A 16,876-nucleotide genomic window follows, 5' to 3' on the forward strand; every position below is an offset into this window, starting at 1 on the left:
CGTAATGCTGGTGTGAATGTTTTGTTCCTAGGCGAGCAATGAGCTTCAATATTATTGAAACATTGTGTCAAATAATATTTACAGTAACAGAAATCGTAATATTGAAGAATGGCTTGAGTTATTACTCATTCGTATACCACTAGTCGTACAGACTTTGTGAGAGATTTGACAAAAGAGGAAGGAAGAATCGAATTGACTCAGTTTTTTTTATAAGAACATTGAGGATTTGTGGAAAACGATCCTATTATAAGATCCATTAAAAATCGATCCTGAGTACCTTTTTATCATTGTGATGAAATTATGGCCAAAATGTATTGTATATTAAAATTAGATTATTCATAAAACTTCCAATTTGATGCATTTTTTCCTTTTTTTCAACCATTTTGGGCATATCCTCTGTCACGGTTTCAACTTTTCAACAGTCCAGTTTTGTTATTAAAAAAGTATGTTTTGTTTTTGTTTTTTAAATAAGTACGCATGAAGTGCGACGCTTTTGCATATTTTGGTTTGATTGTGCCTAGAAAACTACTAAAACTCGAAGTAGCTCCAAAACAAGCAGTTTGGCTAAATCGGATATAACAGCAGTCTTATTCTATTGTCCTTATTTGTATAACTAACTGAGTTATACGGCCAAGAACCCCTTAAGGCCTACAATATTTAAAGCTCGATTTTGATGAAAATAGTTTATTTTATTAGCAAAAACTATTGTAACTTAAGCTGTAAAAAATCTTTCAAAGCAAAATGGGACTAAAACTATCCAGCTACGGGTAATTTACAGTGTTCTACAAATCATACAGAAAAGGATGAAAGAATTTGGGTGTTTGGTTGGACGAAAAACTACCGGTTGACGAACATGTACCTATGTTAGCAACAAAGCAAATCGAACTTTGGGTTTCTTAGCCAGGATGGCCTCTGAAATTCGAGACCCATTCTGTCGGAAGGTATTGTATTGCTGCTGGGTTCGTTCCGTCTTGAACTGTGCAAGCGTCGTGTGGACCCCAGCCGGAGTCACCTCTATACAGAGAATCGAGAGGATTCAGAAGCAGATCCTACTCGCTTTGCTGTGCGTACATTTCTTCATGGCTGCTCTAACCCTGTACCCACTTATTACCTCCGTTGCCGAATGTTCGGTCTGTCTAAAATCAGATCCCGACATTCACACACCCATTCCTACTTAGACTTCTTGATAGACCCCTTTTCTGAAACCCTTCCCATCATTCGGTTTATGGCCAGAATGACCGCTGGTTACGAGCATGTTCTGCATTTCATAGTGTGCACCATTTTTTCGACTACAATCTATTCCTTTCTTACTTCTGTTACAGACTCCTCAATTGTTCTTCACCCCCTTTCACAAAGTTTTTTCTTCCTTTCATAGTAATTATGACAACCATTGTTAAATCCTTAGTAGCAGACACTTAAAAAAATGTAATGTTTTGTAGCTATGTGCGGTTCTAGATGCAACATTAATAAATATTAAATAGCTTAGATTGATCAATGAATCTAAATCTTAGATAGTTTTGAATATGGAGAATCATGTGTGTTAGTATTAAGCCGGTAGGTTAAGAAAGAGTGTGTAATAAAGGAGTCGTTAAGTAGCAGCCGCTGTGAAAAGACTATCAAACTCAGTTTTTGCACATGTATTATGACCCGAGAAGTACTGTGAGTCAAGAAACGTGTTGAACAGTACAGTGGCAAACAGACGCTTTTCGAGATTATAGTGCTAAAGCAATCTTTAAAAAGTAACGAACTTATTCTTCTTTCTCCTTGGCACTACAACCTTGAATGGTCTCGGGCTTCTGGCTTTCTGTGACTTGATTTTACCCGCAGTAAAGTAGTAAGCCCTGCTTACGGGGAGGCGGTTTGGATAGGATTTGAACCCTGGTCCTGCTGTGAGAGACCGGCGCCACTGTCGCCTCGGCCACCGAACCGCCCGTAAGTAACGAACATGTTTTCATAAATTGTTTGGGTTAAGGGTACGATTGAGATGATTTCTAATAAATTCTTTTTCCCAGTCTCTTTTTATAAATTTTACTCCATCATGCATTGAATGATTGTAACATAGGCGACATATTAATCGCTGCCACAAGCAATATAAACTATGAAAATAGATGAAAGTTGCGTACCCTGTGAGAGAAAACCAAATTCTTTAGACCCACACAATTTAAAATGTTATGTTGTATCTTAAACAAACCTTTTAAATTGTGTTAGCAAACAAATTTTAACTACCACGCAGGCAAACATTTTAACAAATGCTTGCAAAAACACTGTAGGCTGAAAAGTACTAGGCGCCTCCATCGATATCACATTTGAAGTGTAGGTATAACGAATGTGGCTGGATCATATCATATCAAATGACTACAGGTGCACAATACTTGCTTGCTTAAAAAGCAGTCACAGTGACGAAATATTCATCAATCTATAACCAAAATCAACAATTGAAATTCTTGTTTTAACTTAAAAATACTGTTGTTAAACTTGAGTCAATTAATACATTAATACGGTAAGGAGTTTTCCTACTGAAAGATAAATATATATAACTAAAACAATTTTAAGCTGTATTCAATTAAACTTTTACTTTAATTTAACTAGCTTATATTTTTATTTACTCATATTTCTAGTTAGACGGCTTGACGCCGTATTGACCCAACTAGCTAATACTTAATTTTATTTTTCGTCTTCTGATTTACACTTGATGTAAAGCTATTAAAATCGTGATTAGTGTTTATAAAAGATATGCAACAACATAAGAAGCATTATATTGTACATAAAATTAAGAGTATCAGTCGTATTGTGTCGTATTAGAAAGTGACGATACGACGATACGGGCCCACTTCTATTACCATTATGCAGGTAATGCTTATTTAAGAAGCAAAATACATATAGCACGAATGTTTTAACGAATTCAAACAAAGTTTGCTTACTCGAAATGATAAAATAAATATTAGTTTCATTAGCAAATGGTTCACTTACCCAACACAACTAATCCATTACCGAGTAATCCAGCCAGTCCAATGAAACCAAAGAACACCGGCACCATCATAGAGACGATCCGCTCGATGGTCGATGTGTTGACGTGGTAGAGCGCCTCATTTTCGAAGGTGTAGTTCAACAGATCCGACCACGAGCTATTGCTCATCGTCCCATCCGACATTAGCATCGGCAGCTGATGATGCAGCCCGGGTGCCTCGGTGGACGTAATTTTAGAATCGTTCATCATCGCCGATGTACGGTGCGAAGATTTATTCGAAACAATCCGCAGATTATCTGGTTCGTGAAGAATGCACACCACCTGCTTTCGTTTGGCACGGTGGTAAAAAATCCGTATTCCGTTATTTATGTTGCGATCATTCACTTTTCTCTACACTGCCGCGGAACACTATAATCCGCGAATCCGGAACAGATGTTTTTAGGTGTTCTTATTTTTCATCACAACAGTCGATACTGCATTCGATACAATTGCACCCATTTTCACAATGTTTTTAACTACGAAAACATGAACTCGTAGTCGTAGCTGCATTTTCACTGCTATGGTAAATAATGGCTTAAAGGCGCTTGTTTTCTGTTGCTATCTACGTGATCTTGCGTTGGAATATTTTATCCCGTCTTCTCTGTGCTGCCATGACGGTGTTGGTTCAATGTATTAATGAAAATAAACAAAGCACTAGCATTTGCTGCAAATGCTGGGGTGATGTGAAGAACTGTTGACAATGGTAAAGCTGTTGTGGGCCTGCAAGATGTACAAAAAAAGTGTTTCACATTAAGCTTGTTGTCCTAAGCAGAGCACAAGTGTTTGGTGCAGCTGAGAATTTGGACCATGGCTGCATTTATTCTTGTAGATTCCAACGCTCTCGTATTGAATAAAAGATTTTATTTCCATTTGATGAATATTAATTCATTCGCATTTGATTTTTAACACAGACTCTGATTTTGTTTTATAATTCAGTGGTTTTAACGTTTCTCCAAAAAATCACAATCTGAACAACAACATAAAATTAAATTTGTCTGGTAGCTATGTCAATGACGTTAGATATAACAGGCTGTAACGCAAATCTGTATGATTGAAATGCGCAATCTCTCGGGTGATCTCGTGTAAAAGAATAAAAGGTATGGCAGAAAATTACTGACTGGGATAACAATCACTAACAACAACGTAAGAAGCAACAGTGAGAATGGGCCAGTTATCTGACCTATGAGCGATTATCATACATGTCAATCTGGTTGGCATTATCTGACAATGCTTCATGATGATTGATGACTATTAAATGAGAAACATCATGAAGTGAATAAAGTCTCGGCACCTACTTAATGCGGTGAAACAGGTTATATTGACCCAATTAATTTAAATATTCGGAATGGAAATAAAATATACATTTTTCCTGATAGAATAACCAGACTGTGAGTGAGAGAAAAATTAATAACAAGAGATATTTTATTGCATATTTTCTGGTTGATTCAATAGCATCGAAAGGATTTAAAATTTCTCCACTTTGTTGAAAAGTATTTGTTTAGCATGATTTACAATTACCACAGCCGTTTGACGCCTGGATCTCTAGAATCAAATAATACTTCTTTAAAGCTGACCCCTCAAATATACTTAGAAAACGGCATGACTTAAATAACTCTTAAAGCTGAAAATATAACATTGAAAATACTAAAAGAACGATATATTTCAAGGGCACTTAATGGAATGTTTCCCGGAAAAAGCTATTTCAAATACACTCAGCAAGCTTGACGAGACCTAAATAGGCGGCTACGGTGAAAGTCCTGAAACTTTCAACTGAAAACTATTACGCGATATACACCGGCTTAACTTTCTCCACCAACGATCACCAACGATCAAGCATTCGCAAGAAAACTCCATTCTCCAACCCAGGGTCGATCTCGAGCTCGAGAGCAAAATGTAAATGAATGTAATTGTACTTGTTGAGCAGTTTTTGCCATGAACGCCATAAATTACAACCCTCATCAATCAAAGGCACCGTCCCCGTTGTGGCTTCTTGCTTGTTGTGTGTCGCAACATATGGAGCGTGATGATTGTGATTGGTCCTGGGCCGGTATCGGATTTCATTTCGTCGAGAGCCTCCCGTTGCCCGTGGTACGCAATTTGGCTCACAGTTTGCTCAAAACGTTTGCCATCGCATCGTTTGCTATCCCGTGTTCACTGGTGTATTGCTTAATGGTGGTGTTGCTTTCTGCCCTTCCATCTCGCACAAATCCGGTCCGTGTCTGATCGTGTTTCCGAACAAAACTTTCGTTCGATGGAAACGTGAAGAAATTAGCTGGCATCAAAGTGACGCCATAGTTGGTGGCTGATTGAATATTCTGAAGCTGGTTTCGCTCGTTCATTTGGGTGTTGAGATGGCGTGGCGGATAAAAGGGTGAGCAGTGAGCATAAGCAGGGATAAATTAATTGCGAAAACCAGTAAGCAGTAAGCGATTGCTTCCGTTCGCCCGGCGGACACCCGTGCAACGTGTGAAAAGTTAAAGTCTGTTTACTTTGTATATTAAAACCGGGTAGCTGCTGATCTTACGCGAACACGTATCCGAAAGCATTTGTGGCCTCGGTTGGTGGTTAGCGTTCGGGAGCTTTACTGGATTATGCCCAGCCCTCACCGTGAAGAACCTAGTGAGGTTTCGATAAAGCTTCCTTTAGGTTAAAGTTGATGGTGGCGTACTATCAAGACCGTTTGAAAGCGTGTGTTCGTAACAATATTCCTCATTAACAGGCTGGTGAACGCAACGCGGTAAAATGTATTAAATAGAGAAGCGGGGCAAACCATTTTAATGAGATGAGGGGAAATATTGGAAAGGTGCCAGCGTATGTCATTTTAGCATGAGAAAAGCTGGTAAGAACTCTACCCACATGCGCAAAAGTATCCCGAGGGCATGCCGGAGTCGCAACAAGGGACGCAAAATGCAAATTGTGTCCTTTTCCGTCCAGGGTTTATGGTTGGCACCACACGCAACTAGAGAAAATAAGTTTTGTGCTGAAAGGTTTTCATTATTGTGAAGAAAATTTAGAAATGCTATTCCAGCTGGGAATTCTTTTTGCAGACGGTTAAGGAATTCAACGGTGCTGAGATGTAACTTTTTCGCTGTGAAGATTACGCTTATGTTGTTTGTCTTGTATAAAAATATTGAAGCTTCATTGAATCAGAGTGTTTATTTATTCACTAAATATCGATCCGATAATGCCGTTAGAGCTGTAACAGTATCTCTGAACACCACGGAAGTATACAAAGTTTCGTGCCTGGAGGTGACAGTTGGAGATCGTATTCAATTCTACGATTAATAAATACACAATAATCTTCTTCTTCTTCTTGTTTTCCCTTGGCACTACAACCGCGAGAGGTATCGGCATGCCAATTTCTGGCTTTCTGTGACTTGGTTTTACCCGTAGTAAAGTAGTCAGCCTTACGTACGGGGAAGCGGTCTGGATGGGATTTGAACCCCGGCCCTGCCCCGTGTGAAGACCGGCGCCGCTGTCGCCTCGGCCACCGGACCGCCTCGCCGCGACACAATAATACAATTGAAAAATAAAAATCCCCCAAAAAAAATATACACAGCGATGAGTTGTTAAAGTAAAATTTAAGACCTCTTTGAAACAAAACTGATAACCTAGTTACAACATTATTTTCTGTAGTTAACAACAAAGCAAAGCACAAATCAAGACTCCAAAGACTCCATCAAGATGAGATTGGCACCGGGTGACCCAGCACGGAAACTCTTTTAATGCCGTTCACATTGACAATGGAAGCAATGTTGGAAGCCAAAAGAGACAGAGTAATGGCGTTGATAACTTCGTTCTCCGGAAAAGCCACGATAACAGCTTGGCGATGATGCTCGACCATGAGATAAATTATGTCTGACAAGACTTCAAAACGGTTTTTAGTGGCGGATAACTGAGTTCAAAAATAGTAAAGACAGTAATGGGGGCCTTAGGCTCTGGTCAGCTACGGATGACAGTAAAAATTAATGTTTGCATATTTAAAAAAAAAAAATCTTTCAAGCCCTTAACGATCAACTGTTGTTTCATCTTGGCAGAAAAATGATTGGTCCGATAGTCTTCGTCGACAAAATACCGTCGGAAAGGTTTAGGCAACGTCAGTCGCTGATTTCGATTGTGGGTCACATGGGTAGGTTTTGCCTAACACACATACAAACAGCACGTTTTGTATAACAAAGTTCATATTGTCCAGGACCGTGTCAACAAACGGAACTGAACCACAGATCAAAGTTTCACAACGAGCCAACCACCAGTCTATAAAGTCTCGGTTTTCTTCCTCGCTTTCTGCTGCGCAACACTATTGGGTATACGGAATCTGTCTGTTTCCAGCAGTGAGAAACTGGAAAACTCTAAAAGCTCGAACTTTTTTCAACTTTTTTGCTCAGGTTTAAAGCTGGTAGTACGGAAAACTCTTCGATCGTAGTTCCTTGATTGTTTTGGGGATAGTTACCGCAAATCAATTGATTAAGTTTTTAGTTCTTTGCAGTAAAACCTAGTATAAAAAGCGTTTGACAGTTGGACCCAAGACCATTGAATGGAAAATCGTTAAATAAAATTTAAATTTTAATGCATTTGTTATTGGAGAACAAGAACAAACCTCTTTTCAAGGCAATGAATTAAGAACACGAAAATTAAAAAAAGTAAATAATCTAGAGAGTAGGGGTTAGCACGAGACACAAATGCCTCAAGCATCTAGTGAGCGGTTTCATTGATTGGTTTATGACGACAAATAAGTTCCTTTGTGGACGAAAAGAGTATAAGAAACGATGCATTAAATTAAAAAATTAGGTCTTAACGCTTTAATTGTTCATTTTGTAGTTGCCTACTACCTCTAACGTTATGTTTTGGGCAACGGAGCCTAAATCATTCCAAGCACATTCTGCAACAAGTGTGAAAACGACATAAGTGTCCTTGCCCACCTATATACTCATTGTGTCATCTCAATCGTACACTGATATCGATTAAATGATTACACTTAATTCAACCCAAAACAAATGACGCAGTTTAGCAATCCGGTCCATTATCAAAAACTCCCACCCACCCCCCCTAGTGCTTTGTGCGTGTGCCAATAAAGACGAAGCTACATTTTTGTTTATAAAAGGATTAACATGGCTGCTGTTTATGTATATTTATGTAAATCACGTTTTCCTTCAGCGTCGACCTCGAATTTATTTCATGTTGCAGGTCGTCTGTGCCACGTAAGAAATAAAGAGCGACAGACTGCGAGTAGGTGTGTGCGTGAGGATTAATCCTTTCAGGGTATCGGAAGCTGGAGGTAAAATTTCTTCATTACGATTATGTCACCTATCGTCGGCACAAGCGCCCAAACGCTTCCCGGCACAAGATGTTACAGCGAGTTCGCTAGTGTTGCAAAACTAGGCAACACATACACGGTTGGCACGTTCGGCACTGGTTCATATGGGAAAGGCATAAACCGTTACGTGAGCATATCCTTGGCAGCTTCCACCGAATGGGGAGCTTTTTGGTTGATTGCACAAATGAAAATAGAGTGAGCAAGCCGCCTCATATCGATGGAATGGAAGCAGAAACTTCATTGAAAGGTGTGCCGCGAGCAAACGAGTACGGAAAGAATAATAATAAAGGAAATAATTAGACGCAGCTGCTAATCGGGCTGGTAGGAGAAATCATCCGTTTCCCCCGCGTTACCAGGTCCATTCAGCCTGAGTAGTGAATTGTTTTCCCTCGCGGGAGGCCCTCGACGCTAAGAGCACATTAAAGGCGCTGGAAGCAAGTTTTCCAGATCAACCAGATAAGGCAGCTGCCGGGGTTGCGTGGCAGAAAAATGAGAAATTATAGGTCGTGTCCATTTCGTAGCACGGATGGGGTAGATATTTTTACCGTCATACGGCAAAAAAGCATCGAGCCATGTCAGCTAGATTTGAGGTAGGCAAGAGATTCAATGGCTTCGTTTACTACAAGGGAGCGAGAAGGGAATTGAGCGGTGACCCCACCACACCGGTAAAAATATTCCAGTTCAGGACTAACTAATAAATGAAGATAAATATTTGTTAGTAGCTTTCCATCCAACGAACAACGGCGTGTGGACCAAGGGACAGGCAAAGAAATGTCATTTTTGCTTCACCGTTGTCTTGGAAACGGCACGCCAGTACGCAGCTTTAAGGAAAGCTTCTTTTCCAGTTTCCGTTGCGGAATAGAGTCTGCTGTGTGTGCGTGAACTGAAGCATCGGTCGTGAGTGTATTTGAAATGGCTGGAAGCCATCTTCCGGTCAACGTTCGACCAGTGTGAAACGAATTAAATGATGAATGTGCCTACCAGCGGGCAGGCAACTGGCACTGTTGAAGCAATAATAGTCGACAGCGTGTCCATCATCATTAATCGGTCTCCATCCCACCGAACCGAAGTAGCAAAAAAGACCTCACAGCCACTTCCGACAGAGCGTAAGAGCAAATATGTTTGTTTGATTTGGAAGGCTTACGGCAAACACACTTCAAGCAGGGATAAGAAAAAGGATTACCGCTTGATTGGGGACGATTTTTCTTTTCCGTGAAATGGGGCTAGCGTGTTGCAGGTCACAGGTTTTCTACCAGCAGGAAGTCTTTACAGGTTGAATCTCCTTTCCGACAAACGGTTGCCCAATTTGCCCGGAATACGAGTACTGATTGAAAATTGGAAAGCGCGTTGGAATTGGGGTGTCTGTCGCTTGACACACTTTCATCGACTTTAAATTCATCAAAAGGGATAGGATGTGTGTCGGTGTCGACCCTGGTCTCCTAATCTCGACACCCGGGATCGTGATCCGCAACCGCACGGATACGACCGAAGCGATGCGCCGTAAATGGGTTGTGGAAAAATTAAATCACTTAATGGAAAAAACGGAACGACAACGATTGTGGGGAACGAGTCCCTTCACACGTAGCCGTAAATCATTCCGTATCCATTACGGTTGATAAGTTGAACCGGTAATAGAATTTGTCACATCCTGAGTGAGTGTCTTCCGATAGCGGCAGCCAGAGCCAGCGCCGTTTCAATAATAAATGTTTTGCTCGCATTCCGGTGCTTCGGGAACGGGACATTGCAGACGCTTGAAACGCTACCACCATCAGCGTGGTGTTGAAAGGGCACAAAAATGGCAAAGCAAAACAACCGAGAAATGACCCAATCGATGATGATAAGGGTGCGTGTGTTGTGAGATAGGAGAAAACCCTATGGTGGGGAAATGATATCGTATGAAATGAACGCACTGGTAGGAAAAGTTGGTTGCACAAATTCCACATCACACATGGTCGTGAGGACACGAGTGGGGTGGAGTCGAGATTTTTCGCCACGTGTTACAGCGCTCGGTGTGTTATCTTACACCATCGGGTTTCATCGACTGAGATTCTTTTTCCTACCCGATTACCTACTACGCTCCAGGTGCTCCTCTGCTCGCCGTGCTGAGCCCTTCCATTCTTCCGAGCCTAAGTAATTTATTGTTCCAAGCCAAGCCAACGCACTGTAGCGAGTCCAAACCAAGCCGAACTCCGTAAATCACCGAAAAGCCGGTGGAACACGGTGCTTGCTAGTTGTTTACAAAACACTTCACACATTCTGCCATCATTTTCACCAACTTCGCACGGCCTTCACTAAACTTAGACACACACTGGTTTTTTTGTCTTCCTGTTGCTTTGCTTCCTGGAAAGAAAACCCATCATTCCGTGGGTGGGTATTGTTATTGCATTGTTTACACAATCGAATCGAACATTTGCAATCACTCACATGGAAAGCGCGTCGTTTTCTGTTTTCTTCTTTTTTATTATCAAATTGCTTTTTTCTCCCGGTACGATGCAAACGAAAGAAATGTTCGGTAAACACAGCAGTAGACAAACACACTCACAAACTGCAAAAAAAGGTTCCCGGCACTGACTGAAGGCACAGCACTTGAGCGGGTTTATTTATACACCGAAAAACTGAACCACGTTAAAATGGGAAAAGTTTTTAAATATACACTGCAAAAAAACTCATAAAACCCAAACAAAACTTTCACATTGTGCAAATATGTGGAAGCCAATAAACCGCAAGATATGCACACACACGAACCGAGACGGTAGTCACATTGGTAAAGTTTAAGGACAACCTCAAGCTAGGTCAAGTCACTCCGACGGTTGCTTAGATACTAAGCAATGTGCATGCAACTGGTGCGCTTGTGTGTGCGTTTGGTGGTACAAGTGGCGTACTCGCCACCCGAGAAGGCCGACTAACAAAAGCTTACCAGCGAGTGTGGCGCTACCTGCTGCCGTTTCGTGAGAGGGAAAACCGTCTCGTTGCCGTTTTCCGTCCCGACTGATACGAAACACAAACGCAAACTGACACCCGGTCGGTTGTGACGGATCCGTGGCGTAGCGTCCGCAAATGGCGTGAACACTCTGCGCTCACCGAATGGCGAACGAAGCGTTCCGGCCTCGGTATCTGGAGTGGGACTGAGCGTCTGTCTCAACCAGACATGACAGTGAGGACGAGTTCGAGTCCGTTCGGTTTCCAACATGATTCGGAGTCCAAACATGATAAAGAAGCGTATTACTGTGTCTGGAGAGAAAATGTGAGAGATGAAGAAATGAGAAATCTGTATTGTAGTCGTAAGCTGTGAGTTGGTAAGATATTCCTGACGATGCGTAACGGTAATGTAGAGAAACGTGATAGGATGGAAAATTTAAAAGTTCTGAAAATCCTACTGAGCAAGAGGCAATTCGGAGCAAGATTGTGGAGAAAACAAAAATTCGAAAAACGCACTCAAAACAACAGACAATGGAGGGTTTCTTGCGGACTTTTTTCCGTGTATATCACGTGAGCAAGTTAAGAGTAACGTTCGCGTAAAGTAAGGACCAAAGGGAGAGAAAGCTTTCGGTTAGGCTAGATAAGATAAGAAGTATGGTTGGTCTTACTTCTCTTTCAGACAGTCCGAAGTGGAATCAACAGGTGAGAGAGCGTGAGCAAATTTGAAACTGTACCAGGCTGTTCCATGTTGTAGCTCTCACGAAGTTATTTGCGCGCTCTACTGTAACGTGTATGTAAAATTATTTAAATGTTGTTTAATTCATAAAAATATCAACCTATAGGCAATTAGGCTCGTAAAGTTTTTTTAAGAGAGCTTATTGAAATTTAATAAAACGCATCACAAGTTATACCAAAACTCTCTTCGAACACAGCTTTAAACGCGTCACTGGTTAAACACATGTGATTCTCGATCAAAGCCACATCCTAGCAGCCGTTGTATACGGTGTCGCAGTAATTAATAATTAAATTAAACCAATTCTGAACACCAGTTTAAAGCACCAAATGAAAATTATCCGAACAGTCTCGGTAATTTATTGAAGCATTCATATTTTTTAAATTCTAAGGGAGTGCTCATTGCAAACGATTCAATAGCAGTGCTAATGAGAGTAGCAGTTTGTAAATTAATTTTAAAAAGAGCCTTTTTAGCTAACCCATTTTGGTCATCTGCTACAGTACATCATGCGTGTGAAGCCCGCGGTATAGAACGGACGACCTAATGATATTAACGTAGATCGTGTTTATTGAACGAATTCAATTCATTCGGCTAATTGCGCTCCGAAAGCTCACGTTCTAGTGGCAGGCAGCCATACCCGGTTCGAGGTAAATGCAGCAACTAACGTGAGGTACTCCCATTAGATTTGAATATCAAATGAAGCTAATAGGTGTGAGAATGAATTTATGTACCACTCAAATTATGCTACAATTTTACGCTAGTGGTTTAAATTATTATCAAGTCACTCGACAAAGAAAGCAGTTATGCTTTGATGATAAATGTTAGGGAATAACATACCAAATGATAAATTATATGAAGCCCTTTCTAATTGATTATCTTGAGGGATGAAAATTGGTTTCACATGTAAATTTTTCATAAAATCTCCAGTTACACTTGTAACTTTCTCTCTCTCTCTCTCTCTCATCATGGCCTACTGGCCTCTTAAAGGTCATGACTGCCGTTTTTGGCTTACTAGACTTAATGATAGCACGTAGTTGGATATTCAATTCTCACTACGGGGTACCGATCCGGATGGGATTTGAACCCTGGTGGTCCTGCCGTATGAGGACAAGCACCGCTGTCGCCTCTACCACCGGGCCGCCCTTGGCAGTTTCAAGTTATATTTAATATTTTACAACAAACAAGCGACGAAGGCTTTGATGTAATAATAAAAATTGAGCAAACAGGTGATATGCAACATTTAATTTCGTCATAATGTGTTCCAGGTTCCAGGAAAACGCTCTCCAATTCCTAGACATCGCAGGCAATAATCCTGTGGACGGAAAATGCATTAATATTCTCATTATATCGGCCGCTGGCGAACCTGTTTGTTGAGCGATGATGTATTGGGAGCCAGGTCATTGCATGTTTAAATGTAGTCGCGTAAAGCAGAGACGCATGGTGGGCGATTCTTGATAAATGTGTTGCAAAGTTCAAACCCGTATAATGTACTGCGGAAAAAATTGCATCTGTGTGCACTGTTGCTCATTTCAGCATTCGTTCAATTATTGTGAAATGCAAACAGTTGTGGGAAATAGTAATCATAGTCTGCATCTGGACTCGTTGCAAAATCCTTCGGTTGAAATTAAATGTGAGCTATTTCTCGTGGGAACAGTGAGGATAATTGGTGATTCCGAATGGTAACACGACGTTTGCACAACATCGTTAATAAACATTCCAAGGATGCTTCTTGATTTTTGCAGTTGGAGGATGAATTTGAGGAAAAGCTTCAAATACATCCGTTAGCATGAACATATGGTAAGAACAAAGAAACAAAATCGAGTGAATATAATTTCAAAATTGAACAAATCATTCTCTGGGATTGGTTTTACACACGGCAGGACGGATGAAATTCTCATCCGAACCGTTCTCCCGTATGCAATATAAACTTCTTTTTTTCTTTAACTTCTTTGGCACTACATATTTGTAAGGAATAAATGTAAAGCTTTGTAAGGACATGTTAAAGATGTGTGATACCGGACCACCCCGAACTAATCATCAAAAAAGAAGTAAATAAAATATGGTAAAACAAAGCAACTACACTAATTTTTAAACGGCAGGACAACGGGGATCGAATCCCATTCCGACCTTCTGTCCGTACGCAAGGCTGACTGCCTAGCTACGGGTAAAATCAAGTCAAGGAAACCCGGTAACGGCAGACCAAGTCTCCTCGAGGTTGTAGAGCCTAATAAGAAGAGAATATCCTGACCGGAAGTAAGCATGATCGAATATTAGTTATTATTCTTACACCATTCAGTAACTCAAGTAAAATTCATCTAAAGGTGTTTAAGAGGGTAATTTCTTCTGATAAAAGTACAACAACTAAAGTTTAACTCTAATCTTCTTTCTTCACGCAACAACTTCCATTCAACAACCGTTTACCATTTCAAAATTGGGGTAAAATATGACAACATTGACCACTGTGAACAACCCCTGTTAAAATGGTTTGTGCAGCGGCTTTGGAACAGTGGAACGCGTTCATACAATTAATGGTCTTACGAAGTACTTCAATAATTATAAAACTATTTTCTTTATTTTGCTACTTCAACACTGATACTGAATTCTGATGATTTTTTGCAGGTTTCCCGCAACAAAACAATGCATCAATAATATTTCATAACGAATTTTCCACCCAATTTAAAAATGTACACACGTCAAACTCAAGGTTTATACAGCTGCCATGCGCTCGTCAGATCAGATTTCAATAAACAATTGCATGCACATTTCCCGCACAAAACACTCGTCGTGCGGTTGCGAAATTCGTGGCACAGTTTTTGCTCATCATTTGTAGCACACACACACACGCTCTCGTAAAAAATGTGCATTGTGCAGTGGTAATCAATTGTTTGTGACGATGGTACGAAAGTAAACAGAACGGCTCTGTGTGTGCGAATACGAGTGTGCGCGCGTGTGTGTGTGTGTAGTTTGATGGTCGTGTGTGGGTGTGGATTCTAATCAAAATAGTCGCGAAACAATGGACCAATTGTTACGCCGTCTCAACCTTGTGATCGCGCAGAGCATTGTTTAACCGGAAGCGACCTGCTTCGGTCCCGTAGGTGACGAACTGGTAAAACTGGTGCATCCTCCAACAATTTGCTCATCAAAGCCGATCGGCTGATGGTGTGGTCATTCCGCACCGACGTGATTTTTTCGCACTGATTGAGATACTGGGAACTGGTTGAATGTTTTGTTTGGCTAGCGGTCAAAAGTGTCGCGCAAGTGTTGACGCATGATTTTAGTGAATTCTGGAACCCCGAAAAAGCATAACTCCGTGTGAAAATTGTGCGTAAAGTGAGATAACTATCGCCGGTAGTGCCCTGTCCATCGTGTCCAGCCTAGTTGAAGCGCACACTGTTGCCGGTCGCTAAATGAGTAGAGCGCTTTTTGTCATTCCGCAACGCTTGCTATCAATCGTCCGATGTAACCAGGTTTCATTGATAACGCGCCATTCGAGCAAAATGAGCGAACAAACGGAGAGTAACATTGTGAAGGGTGCTGATAGTTGGTTCAACAAGTAAGTACAGACGGTGGATTTTGCAAGCGCCGTAATCCTTGGAGGCCACGGTCTAATAATATCGTCATGGTTGTGTATTGTTTACTGTGTCAATCCCATTCCGCCGCAGATACACCACGGTAGAAAGTTCTCCCGAGGGCACGTTTAAGGGGGTGAAGGATCGGTTCAATGGCATCACGGTTGACTCTAGCATGGAAACCTGCAGTCTCGATAGTTTTCCAACCGTGCTGAAACGTAAGTCGGGTTTACGACACGGTGTTACAAAACAAATGACCAGAGCTTTACCTTGAGTTTTTTTATATTATCTCTCACCATACAGGTTCCCTAGAGCATTGGATTGAAGGTAAACACCGAGGCATTTGGTTCAAAGTCCATTTGTCCGCCGCCAGTTGGATACCGGAACTAGTTGATGTAAGTGAGTTTTTGCTGTGTCGCATTCATGATTTCCATTTCATATGTTATTATGTTTTATCGTTGATCTATTAGAATGGATTCCAATTCCATCATGCCAAAAATACGTTCGTGATGCTGTATCGCTGGCTGCCGACGGATGAATCGGCAAACATTCCACCGTACTCGCATACGATGGTCGGTGTCGGTGCGCTTGTCATGAACGATCGGAATCAGGTGCTGGTGGTAAGCGAAAACAATGCCTTAATTGTCGGATCATGGAAGCTACCGGGAGGCTATGTGGAACCCAGTAAGTGTAAGACGTAAGTGGAGGGGAAACGCAAAACGATCCACTTAATCTGCATGTTTACCTTTTAGATGAGAATTTTATCGACGCCGCTATTCGGGAAGTGGCGGAGGAAACGAACATTCGAACCCAGTTCGAATCGGTCATCTCGATTCGACACGCACACGGGGCCGGTTTCGGCTGTTCCGATCTATACATCGTAATGGCACTGAAGCCACTATCGGAAGAGATAACCAAGTGCAATCGCGAGATTGCCAAATGTGAGTGGATGGATGTAAACGAGTACTTGCACCATCCGAAGGTGCATGAAACGAATCGGAATTTCGTCCGTACGTACCTGGAGTACCAGCGGCTCGGTTTACGCATCGACTGTACCGAGGAAATGCACCAAGTGCTGAGAAAGCGGTACAACATTTACTCAATTGCCAAAGTACCCGTGGGTGGACAGGCTGACAGCAGTGCTAGCAGCAACAGCACCACCAGCACGTTAAAGTTATAGCGATCGAGGAAGCGATCGATGAGCAACGTTAGCCCACACCGTTGGTGGAACAGGTATGTTGTTACGCGATGGCTATGACGCAATGCAATTCAGTTGGTATGTCCTTGTTTTACCAAAAATTATATCTGCTGCTGCTGTGGATATGAATTTTCCG

The 16,876-nt window shown here is 41.4% G+C and overlaps 2 protein-coding genes across 13 annotated transcripts in view; one reads left to right on the top strand and one right to left on the bottom strand.

Moving 5' to 3' along the window:
- Window positions 1–11,449, bottom strand: part of LOC118507559 (allatostatin-A receptor) — a 45,301-nt gene extending 33,852 nt beyond the window's left edge. The window contains exons 1-3 of one of the 12 annotated variants that reach the window (XM_036046160.1): window positions 11,239–11,449; window positions 10,631–10,661; window positions 2,971–3,727 (exon numbers count right to left, since the gene is read on the bottom strand). In XM_036046160.1, coding sequence (XP_035902053.1) covers window positions 2,971–3,217 — 247 coding nt within the window. In that variant the 5' untranslated portion in view covers window positions 3,218–3,727; window positions 10,631–10,661; window positions 11,239–11,449. The other 11 variants (XM_036046150.1, XM_036046156.1, XM_036046155.1 and 8 more) reach the window with 11 other exon arrangements.
- A 3,237-nt stretch (window positions 11,450–14,686) lies between these two features.
- LOC118507564 (nudix hydrolase 8) lies at window positions 14,687–16,869 on the top strand. The gene is made up of 5 exons (XM_036046186.1): window positions 14,687–15,526; window positions 15,636–15,760; window positions 15,846–15,937; window positions 16,013–16,226; window positions 16,295–16,869. Exons 1-5 carry the CDS (start codon window positions 15,381–15,383, stop codon window positions 16,720–16,722), a joined length of 1,005 nt encoding a protein of 334 aa, XP_035902079.1. The 5' UTR covers window positions 14,687–15,380; the 3' UTR covers window positions 16,723–16,869.
- Window positions 16,870–16,876: the final 7 nt, after the last annotated feature.

This window comes from Anopheles stephensi, chromosome 2, assembly GCF_013141755.1.
Source record: "Anopheles stephensi strain Indian chromosome 2, UCI_ANSTEP_V1.0, whole genome shotgun sequence".
NCBI lineage: Eukaryota > Metazoa > Arthropoda > Insecta > Diptera > Culicidae > Anopheles > Anopheles stephensi.

Coding starts and splice junctions, on each gene's coding strand:
- LOC118507564 (XM_036046186.1), top strand. CDS start 15,381: ATGAGTAGAGCGCTTTTTGTCATTCCGCAACGCTTGCTATCAATCGTC. Junction 15,761..15,845: donor TTTTCCAACCGTGCTGAAAC/GTAAGTCGGGTT, acceptor CTCACCATACAG/GTTCCCTAGAGCATTGGATT. Junction 16,227..16,294: donor GGGAGGCTATGTGGAACCCA/GTAAGTGTAAGA, acceptor TTTACCTTTTAG/ATGAGAATTTTATCGACGCC.